General features: G+C 35.1%; 1 protein-coding gene across 1 annotated transcript; it reads right to left on the bottom strand.

The window, feature by feature from the left end:
- Positions 1-67: 67 nt before the first annotated feature.
- Positions 68-11,842, bottom strand: LOC135159459 (RCC1 and BTB domain-containing protein 1-like; the record flags this gene model as incomplete). Its single annotated transcript, XM_064115571.1, has 6 exons — positions 11,753-11,842; positions 6,811-7,140; positions 5,310-5,460; positions 4,287-4,377; positions 1,841-1,908; positions 68-175 (listed from the first exon to the last, which is right to left on the bottom strand). Coding segments are annotated over exons 2-6 (726 nt in total), but the record flags the coding sequence as incomplete, so codon positions are not given.

Raw genomic sequence — 11,842 nt, 5'->3', positions numbered from 1 at the left:
GCTTAGCCAAGTAAAATGCTAAGTAATCATTACTGTGAATAGAATACAAGCATTGGTGGTTGCTTACCTGAGCAATGATTAAGTTATTCAGACTAGATACTTTGCATGGACTGGGTTGATTGACATTGTTCCCAAGACCAAGTTGACCATTTCCATTGTAGCCCCACCCATAGACCTTGATGAAATATACAAAGAGAAACATATTCTGTTATTTACATTCATACATATGTATATGTTTGTTATATGTTTATTATCAGAAAATGGAAGTGAAATAAACTAAACTGAAACTGAAACATACACAGAAATGAACATGCATGTATCAACATACTTTTCATTTTCATAGCGGGAAAGCAAGACATTGGCCAAAATTCACATTTTAGTTTTGAATGTGTGGTTTGAAAGTTGAAACCATAGTTTATTGCAGATTTCATTCTCAATTAAGCACATATATTGAGATAACATCTAATAATGAATGTATGAATTTACAATAGGGTGCTAAAGTAATTGTATAAATGAGCCCATTGTACGGATAAATCAAACATAACAGTGGACTCATTATTAAAAATTGTGGCCTCATAAATGCTTTAACCTGAGAAAAAGCGTCAATTTACATAGCGCCCTGTGATTAATGCGTTCAATACACATGCTGAAATAAACGTAGTTAAAGATGAAATCTGCATTAACCAAGTTTTCAATCCACGGATTCAAAACCACATTGGTGAATATGGGCCTGAGAAGGTTGAAGACCAAGGAATATCACTTGGAAATGATCAGAAGATATGGAAATCACTCAAAACCCTAGTCACATATAAACGCAGATCCTCAAGTTTGATGAACTAGATCCATACACTTTCAGAGTTATGATGGTTACTCAACAAATACCCCCCCCCACATGGCCAAAGTTCATTGACCTTAAATGACCTTTGACCTTGGTCATTTGTCCTGAAACTCGCACAGGACGTTCAGTGATACTTGATTACTCTTATGTCCAAGTTTTATTAACTAGAACAATACATTTTCAGAGTTATGATGGTGATTCAACAAATACCCCCAACATGGTCAAAGTTCATTGACCTTAAATGACCTTTGATCTTGGTCATGTGACCTGAAACTCAGGCAGGATGTTCAGTATTACTTGATTAACCTTAGGTCCTTAGGTCCATATACTTTCTAAGTTATGCTGTCATTTCAAAAACTTAACCTTCAATTAAGTGTGGAGCGTTGTGGCCCAGTGGATTAGTCTTCGGACTTTGAAACAGAGGGTCGTGGGTTCGAATCCCAGCCATGGCGTAATTTCCTTCAGCAAGAAACTGATCCACAGTGTGCTGCACTCAACCCAGGTGAGGTAAATGGGTACCGGTAGGAAGTAATTCCTTAAAAAGCTGTGTGCGCTCTGAATGCCTAGCTTAGCCGGGTAATATAGGAGCGCCTTGAGCACCTAACAAGGTGGATATATATGCGCAATATAAATACCCTATATTATTATTATTATTATTAAGATTTGATGTTGACGCTGGCACCGGAGGAAAAGCAGTGCCTACAGTCTCACACTGCTATGCAGGTGAGACAGCAAGGTAAAAATTTATGTTTGCTCATGACTTTCTGGATTTTTTATTTGGGGGGTAGGGGTAATTAAAACATCATTTATTCACATGATTATAATCCTCATCTCAGTATTTACACTGCTTGTTTTTATTTCATATACATATCTTACAATTTGTCAATATTTTGCTTTTCTGGAAATGTGGAAATAAAATTCAAACTTTGACCAAGGGAATTCAAACCAATACAATGATGCTTATTTATAGAGGAAAGTAATGTTTGGTTTTTTTTCTCTCACCTCTCCACTGTCGATAACAGCTAGGGATGATGTCTGTCCACAGGCAATTGAGACAACACGTTTTCCACCTGACATATCAACAAAAACATATTCATTACATGCTAGTTCAAAATCATATCATACATGTATTAATCCTTAATGTGGTGCTGTTACCAATTTGCACTAAACAATAAACTTAGAGCAGCAATTTATCTGGCAAGATAAGATTTAAAGGACAAGTCCACTCCAACAAAAAGTTGATTTGAATAAAAAGAGAAAAATCCAATCAGCATAACACTGAAAATTTCATCAAAATCGGATGTAAAATAAGAAAGTTATACAGTGGAGCTATACTGTGTGCATACAGTAGGAGAAGGCAGTCGACACACCCAACAGACTTTTTGAATTTGAGAAAACTTGGCATATGCTGAATGCGTCTTATAATAATAATAATGGATATTTAGAGGCGCTAAAAACAAAAAGTACCATAGCGCGTACAATGTACGAATAATAATTTAACATGAATAATAATTTAACAACTACAATATTCAAGATAAAAAGGGAAATGAATTATTGAGGAAAAAGGTATGTCTTAAGGGAAGATTTGAAGCCAAGAACACTGGAAGCATTTCTTATTGAAAGAGGGATAGCATTCCAAGTCTTGGCAGCTGCTACAGCAAAACGTTTTTTTCGGCAGAGGAGAGTTTTGACAAGGGAATGCAAAGTCTGCATGTGTCAGTGATTGAACGAAGATTACGAGAGGGTGTGTATAATTTGATGGTATTATTAAGACATTCAGGTGCCAATTGATTTAGAGTTTTGTATACATATAAACAGACTCTTGTGGGGTGTTGCAAGAAACTTGCAATCAATCGCAAGTCTATTTTTGGTCCCTTAATCATATGTCTTGCAGTTTAATTGCAAATTAGTGATCGACTGCTGTTTCTGTTCATGGTAACTACCGTAGGAACTTGGCAGGACAGCAATTTTTTTGCTGGTAAACGCCAAGCTGGTATATTACCAATTACCTAGGAAACATTTTACGTCTAGGTTAATCAGTCATAGGGGCTGACAATATAGACAACAGATATTACTCTTGGGCCTTTTTATCAAAAGTGGAGTCAATGGCAGAGTGGGGATTCGAACTAACAACCTTCCGATTATGAGTCCAATGCTCTAACCACTGGACGACACGATTGCTGATTTGCTACAGTTAACATTGATCTATCAGTTGTAAAATTGCAACAGAATATATATATATATATATATATATATATCTCAAAATCAGGCTAATAAATTGCTTCTTGTGTCTAAATTAGAGTTTTTCATCCTGTACTGTGGTCTGTTTCGGGTTTTTTAGGACAAATACAAGCACTCATACACATATTTTGTCTTTGTTTGAGAATTTTTCAAATCAGCTGCTCAGAAAGTGAAACGATCCCTTCAATCTCCACAAAACAAAACTTAATCAGAAAAGGTTTCCAAGCATCAACTCTATGTACGGACATCTACAAGCTTGCCACATATTACAAGATATCGCATCGACACCATGCATTAACAAGTCACATTTTGCATTTAAAGGTCAAGTCCACCCCAGTAAAATGTTGATTTGAATAAATAGGGAAAAATCAAACAAACAATGCTCAAAATTTCATCAAAATCGGATGTAAAATAAAAAAGTTATGGCATTTTGAAGTTTCGCTTATTTTTCACAAAACAGTGATATGCACAACTCAGTGACATGCAACTGGGTCAGTCGATGATGTCCGTCACTCACTATTTCTTTTGTTTTTTATTGTTTTCATTTTTTACATATTTGACAATAAGGACCACCTTGACTGAACCATATAGTATTAAACAATGCCAATTCCACATATTCAGGGAGGAATTAATAGTTGTTTCCCTTGACAATATAGAGAAAATTAAAATATTTCATATTTCACATAATAAAATAAAAGAAATGACGTCATCAGTCTCCTCATTTGCATACCGACCAGGATGTGCATATAACTGTTTTGTGAAATTAAGCGAAATTTTAAAATATCATTACTGTCTTATTTTACATCCGATTTTGATGAAATTTTCAGTGTTATGTTTGTTGGATTTTTCTCTTTTTATTCAAGTCAACTTTTTGTTGGGGTGGACTTGTCCTTTAATATGACAGTTCCATGAAGTCAAATTATTTTATTTGAAGTTCAGCATAATGCTAGAAATACTGAGATTAGAATTCTAATTTGCTGCAAGCCTTGAAGTCTCAATAATATCCAAATAGGCCTCAAGCCACAGCTGATATCATTGCGATTGGCATTGGTTTTCAATACACTGGAATTTTTATTTCATGTACACTTCTCATTCAAATTTTATAGGTTGGAATGGTCTACTACTATTTTTTTTTTAAATCAAAATGGCAACCCATCATGTAGGGTGCACCAAGCTGTAAAAAACCCAAACTCTAATTTGTACTTACTCAATACGGAAGCAACTTTCCTAGGAGTATTGATATTAGCAGTGGCACCAGAACCAACCTGACCACAGTTATTGTAACCCCAGGCAAACACCTGTTTGAAATCAATTAAGTATAAGCTATTGAATTCATTTATTTTCCATTAAAAAACATGCAAAATCAAGAATATACAAACATTACAAAGTATAGAAATGAGACATTATACAAATGACGTATCATAATTAAAAATAAATGCAAAATACTTTGTTTTATATATACATATAAAATAGGAAAATTGGATGCCCATGGAAGCAGTATGCTTGTAGGGTTGGGTCACCCAGAAAATATATGAATCAGTAAATGATGATCCAAGTGAAAACATGACAATTTTGTGTTAATGCTCTAAATTTAGTGAGGAAGTCTAAATAATGTGCAAATACTCATCTGTAGGCAGTCTCAATGTGCTTTACAGTCAGAAAATAGATTTGAACAGCAAAAAAAGTAAAACTGTAGCCTAAATTGTAACAATTTTTGCAAACTGTATGAAAAATTTGAAATTTATCTACACTGGTCTGACAGAGTCACTCTGGAATAATCTCTCTTTTTAGACCTAAAGTCTTTCATACAAAATAAAGTTAATACAGATACATAGAAATTAAAAAACAGATTAGAAATTCTCATAGAACACATTATATTTCACTGCAACGTATGCTTTGTCATGGGTATGTACATGTACATACCAGTAATCATTATATTGAAAATAGGTGAGGCAAAGAACTGATTTTTTTTTTTATTATTGTTTATGCGGTAAAATTAAAATTACATAAAGAATACGTACAATTCAAGTATCAAAGAATGAACAATTATAGGAATAGAAATTAACCACTTGAATGCCAGGGGGCAGAAATAGCTAACTCAATAACTGTGGCAATATACCTTCTTTCCCACTTCCAGTGGTTAATTAAAACATTTAAACATGGAAAAAGATGATCCATTAAGTTAGATAAATTATTTTAAAGGTTGTTTTGTTCAAGTGAAACATTTTACCTCTCCTTTAACAGTGAGGACAAGACTGTGGTGACTTCCGCAGGCTATATGACAGACCTTACATGTACCAAGGTTGGTTGAGATGCGATGTGGTACCAGTCCTTGGCTTGTGCTACCGTTGCCGAGCTGACAGTATCCGTTGTGACCCCAGCTATCAACAAAGGAGAGAGGTTCATGCCATGTTTGGTGATTATTTCAATAATAGCAGGGATTATCAAGGTGACGGTGGTGGTGATGATGGCAATGATGATGATGATGATGATCATCATCATCATCATCATATCATGATCATGATCATGATGGTGATGATGATGATCATGATGATGAGGATGATGATGATTATAATGATGAAGGGCATTTTCATGGTAACTGACGTTACACGGCACAATTTTACACACTTTTCATTGTGTGTATGATTATCTCTAAAACAACAAATGATGGGAGTTTGCTTAAAAGCAAAAAATCATGATTGCTGCTGTTGAAGAGGATATATTTGCATCCTTATCATTTTTATATGAAATTTCATCCAATATTTAGTGATCTTGTGAATTTATATTCACTTTTTTTCTCATCAATTTATCAGTTTTTTCTCTATTCTAAAAAAACTTTGCATCCAATTTCATAAACGACTATAACGATTCATAATTCTAGCTGCGATATTTGTCTTGGAAAACAGAATGATTTGTATAAATTTATAAGAAGTTGATATTTCTTAATAGTGATCCTTTAGCAGGTCTCTGTTGTAAAAGTTAACAGCAAACAGCATCCCTTTGACTGTGACTCTAGGGTGTCAATATACCAAGTGAATAAACAAAAAAACACCTTCCACTGACATGTAAGAAATAATAAATTGATGAAAAGAACTCATCATAAAAATTTTTTTAAAGCAAATTACCTTGATTGAATTGACAAGTATTTAAATTGTTTTATTTCCCGTTTTAATTCACATAAACTGTATTTTGCAATTGGGTTTACTGCGACTCTTGTACATACATAGGATTATGACTTCATGGACATCTGAATTAATTCATTGCGGCATTATTTAAGTACCTTACTTCGGCACAAATAAAGTTTAACATCGCAAAAACAAATACCATACCTCCAGATTAGCTAAGTGTAAACATACACCACATGAAAATGTAAATTAGTTGGGAAAAACACATATGACCTGTAATAGATGTGTGTTCTTGGCAAGGACTTTGATCAATTTTTTAGGTGTGAGGTTGTTGTTTTTTTGTTACTCACATATGATAGATATAGAAACAAGTCCTGGGGGGTGTTTCACAAATATGACTTAAAAGAGTCGCACTTTAAATGTCTAGTTGCGTGCTGTATAAAAGGCATGACAGTATTGGTCATATCATGCCAAGAGGACGTGCACTGTTGCATATTGATCAATAAGATTGCACGTTGCATATCATGTACGTGTCAGCATTTAAGTGCGACCTATGTCACTTTAATCTTTGTGAAACACCCTCCCCACTTGTTCAACGACACCTACCTATAAATCTCCCCATTCTCAGTGGCAGCAACAACATGCGGTCCACTTCCAAACGCTAGGGAATTCACACCCTTCTTGCAAAGGGACTCTATCTTCCGTGGTGCCAAGCTGGACTGGACATCACCGAGGCCAAGACACGCATTGTGATTGTTGCCAAAGGCAAAAACCTCATCATCCTTGGTGACATAGATGGCCTCGTTGCCTGCGCTCCCGTAGACACACGCAAGCCTTATGCCGCTCACCAGAAGATCGTCAGCAAGTAAAGAAAATATGGGCCACTTGGCAACATCGTAAACGTTGGTCATCATGGGAATGTCCGACTGTTAGTATCTATTTGAAAAAAAAAAGAAACGTTGTCTAAGAGATTGAATATGATCCTCAAAACTTGATACTTGATTAAATAATCCCTTAGGCAGCTTCCTCATGCAGGAAGCTACATGTATACTGGGATGATGAATAAAGTGAGCCACTGGAAGGAGTGTCATGAAGTGCAGAAATAGTGATTGATAGACATAGCAATTGACTGTTATTTAGTAAAACATGCTATGCTGAGTGCAAGTGAAGTCCAATCTATTGACTTTAAATCATTTGGGATCCAACAGGAGGCTGCATCATTCTGATGGCAGGGAGAGCAGCCTCTTTAAAACTGGACATTCCTTTGGTATTTACAGCTGAGCTGGGTAGGTTGTTCCAGTTCCTTATCATTCTTGGATAGGAGAACTTGAAGGGGTATCAACAAAAATTGAACAGTTATCTAGGTACCGCATTCACGTTATTCTGTCTATGATGCCTACATGTGCAAATCTTATCTAGATTCGAATGAGTATGGAGTATAAACAGCACCTTGGGCAACCAATTGTGCCCTAGCTGTCCAATATCTGATAACAAAACTAATGCTGAAATTGTACCTCTTGCAACTGTTTTTTCCATATTTTTTTTTTCTTCTTACTTTTGTCCTTCTTTTAAAGCAATGAAAATACATGTAGTACCAGGATTTAGGCATGTCCGATGTCCCTAACCCTTTACAACACAAGTTACACATGTCTGGGATGTCTGGTGTCAAATCAACTCTCATATATTTAGTGAGGTACAATGTGTGACCGGCAAGCATAATATAAGATCTCTGTTAAAACCCTGCCTATGGTGAATCTACATGTAGATCTATGCAGGACTGGAATAGAAGCACTTCACACGGCTTATAAATTCAATTGGTCGAATGCCAATTCCTCCAATTAGCGACTCGTCTACTATCATTCGGTCTACTGTCAGTTCGTCCAATATCCACATGGTCCACTTGCCATTTTGTCTAATAACCAGCTGGTCCAATAGCCATTTAGTCCAGTCTTTTCATTGTATAGACTTTGGAGCCCAATATTACCAGTTTTTTTTTTTATAATAAAGGTCATTAACTATTGACAAATTAAAACACACCATCATATGCCTTTATACTGCATCTACTGGAAAAATACAGTTGTGTCTGCGGTCAAGTTTCCAGGTCTATCTTGTACTGTACGTTGTCTTCCTAGCTTGGATAAATTGCTATCTGTGCTATTTGTGCTTTGCTGTGCCAATGCAGTGACTAATACTCCCATGCGTGAACATAATGCCATGCAGACCAAAACTTGTATAGTTTTGTTTTGAAGTGATTGACTGTTGATGCTGTGACTATACTTCAGCAGGCAAAGAATTCCAGTCGCTCACCACTCTAACACTGAAGGTGTTTTGCCTCACACTCAACCTACTCGTTTTCAGAAAAAGCTTGTAAGGATGGCCACAGGCCACGGGTTGCTTGAGTGGAAGCTGATGTGTATGTGTATGTTGATCATGTGTATTTTGACATCCTCACTCCCTTACACACCCATTTCCAACAACACAAACACATGGGCTTATTTATTTTTCATTTTTAAGAACCCCCCCCCCCTCCCCCCTCAAAATAAAAAAATGAGAACAAAAATAAATACAAGTGGAACACCTCTGGCAGTCTCGCCTGCATTACGTTATTTAATATAGCAGCAGTGCTAACTTTGAAAACTACTATAAAATAATCATTCACAAAAACACCATTCATATGATGACATAATACCACATTCATTGACCATAGATGACATTTGAACGGTGACTTAAGACTTGTCAACTACACCCATGTCCACATTTCATTCACTCTATCCATAAACTTTCAAAGTTATGATGGCAATTCAACAATTACCCCAACATGGCCTAAGTTTATTGACCTTAACTGACCTTTGACCTGGGTTTTGTGACCTGAAACTCACAGGGGATGTTCAGTGATACCTGATTACTCTTATATCCCAAGTTTTATGAAAAAGATCCATAAACTTTCAGAGTTACATGTAGGATGGTAATTCAACAAATACCCCCAACACGGCCAAAGTTCATTGACCTTAAATGACCTTTGACCATGGTCATGTGACCTGAAACTCGAGCAGGATGTTCACTAATACTTGATTAACCTTATGTCCAAGTTTCATGAACTAGATCCATAAATTTTCAAAGTTATGATAGTAATTCAACAAATACCCCCAACTTGGCCAAGTTAATTGACCCTAAATGACCTTTGACCTTGATCATGTGACCTGAAACTCAAGCAGGATGTTTACTAATACTTGATTAACCCTATGCCCAAGTTTCATGAACTAGGTCCATATACTTTCTAAGTTATGATGTCATTTAAAAAACTTTACCTTAGGTTAAGATTTGATGCCGCCGCCGTCGGAAAAGCGGCGCCTATAGTCTCGCTCTGCTATGCAGGCGAGACAAAAAATGAAATAAATAAACAAAATTAATATGTAATTAAAATTCAGAGAGTCTGATCTAATAATGATAAATTAAGATAGATCTAAAAGTCTAAATTATTTCCAAGCGATTTTGCTATTTTTTATTGAATATCAATGTGTAAAATTTTAATATAGAGTAAAGTGCCCAAATATCGGACACTTAAGCATAATGGGGAAAATTGGATTCAAGTGACATAGAAACTGTTTATTCTATTTTAATTAATTTTAGTTAGTCCCATTACGTATTATCCCATGGAATTGTTGCACATGGGTTGAGTTTGTGCGGACTTTGTATTTTGTTGTATTCTGCTTTGTTTTCATTGTACAATTATATGCCCATTACCTATTCATAAAATGCCTGCATGATCAATGACTGGAGGACATCTTCCTCGGCTCTGCGAGTTAGTTAATTCGACCACCCCTTGAAGACGTCATAGCCCATGATGAGCTTGACAAGATTGACGTCATGCCAACAGCTCAAAGATAATATCAATTCATCCACAGACTGCTAACCTGTATGTATTTATCACGAATGTGACTCTTTAATACTGCTATTAGTTTATCAAGGATCATACTTCAAAAGGAGTTCATCATAAATTGTATATATATTTTCTTTTCTACAAAGAAATTGCAACGAATTCCAAAGGTCATATGTTTGAATCATTGCAATCTTTGTGAATCCAAATCATTTTTTAAAGGTGAACCTTAATGTTGAATGGAACTATTGTGAATTATCAAGATTTGTTTGTTTTGTTCAAATTCACCAGGCATATTCTATTATTTCTCCAAAGAGTAATAAAGAAGGTAAATGATTTTACCTAGTTCATAATCACTAAACAAATCTACAGACTTATTTAATTCGTGTTTGTATTTCCCGAGACAGAAAGAAAGAAAAATGAACAGAGAAAGGTTCAGGAACTTCAGGAAAGAATGTTAGGAAAGATTGGAGATAAAGATAGATGGCAAAAAAAAGCAAGCAGGACGGATAGAATTAAGGATGAAGAAAGAAAGGGTAGAAAAGAAAGAAAAAAAGAAAGAAAGAGAGAAAGAGGAAAAAGTTCAAACTTCAAGCAAACAAAAAAACCAATCATCTAACAAAAATATTAATATTTGGTTATTTTTATATATATTTTAAGAATTGTTAGAAAACTAAAATGTTTTAGAAATGAATAAAATTTCAAAAGTGAAACATTGTAAAACTTAAAAATTAGATGAAACATTGTGGCATCACTCACAGGCATCTCTCATCCCATTACAACGTCCCATTGATCACAACAAGATTCAAAACCAAAGCTGAAAACTCAATAATTTGCTCCTCCGATTACATCACCAAATCAGTATCTGAGAATCCATAATATTAATATAATTATAAAAATTTCCCACCAGTTTTGTGATTATTTTGGTGGAAAAACTGCTTATCATATGAGCTTGTTTATCATGTGAGATTGTTTGCACATTGAGAAACTACATGCCTGTGTGTTAACTACACTGTATTCATTTGCAATATTATTGAGGAGGAAGAAAATCACCGCAGAACTTGCAAAAGTTTACAGTAAAAAACCAAATCAATTTTATTGTTGATTCTGTTCCATCATCTGTTGGTAATTTGATGAAAATTGTTCACCTTTATTTTTTAACTAAATTTTTTAGTATTGTTTATTATATTTTGTTCAATATTCTGATACACGGTAAAAATAAATATTACTTGGCATCCCGAGAAGAGTTTGTCAAAACTTAGAATTTTTAAGTTAAATTGTCAGAACGCCGGGACAAAGCCAAAGGAACAAAATACGGGATATTCCAAAAGAATCCAAGGAAATAAAGGATGTCTGGTCACCCTGTTCCAGAGTTCCTTTCACACGTCTGTGATCACTATAGTCTTCAGTGCCCTGCCAGAAAGGGGCAAAACTAGGAAGTCCAATCAAAGCCAATTACTACTGGACAGAATGAGTCATCACGAAAAAAAATACAAACAAGTCAATAAAACACCACACAATAACACGCGAATGGGACCGAACTACAACAATGTAATATTATGCGATTTTATGTCATTCATTACAATGAAAACGAGGGCTCTACTAATAGCTAATGGCAACTAAATGGCAATAAATTATAAAATACAACAGTCAATAATGATTCCAACATACCTGAGCAAAGCAATACACCCGCAAATGTTATTTTCAGCGAAATTCGATCGTCGATTCAAGAGTTTTGCCTAAAAAAGTAAACAAACAGTT

Source organism: Lytechinus pictus, unplaced genomic scaffold (assembly GCF_037042905.1).
Source record: "Lytechinus pictus isolate F3 Inbred unplaced genomic scaffold, Lp3.0 scaffold_253, whole genome shotgun sequence".
Taxonomy (NCBI): Eukaryota; Metazoa; Echinodermata; class Echinoidea; order Temnopleuroida; family Toxopneustidae; genus Lytechinus; species Lytechinus pictus.
The sequence above is the reverse complement of the archived record's forward strand: the minus strand, read 5'-3'. Positions and strand labels throughout refer to the sequence as shown.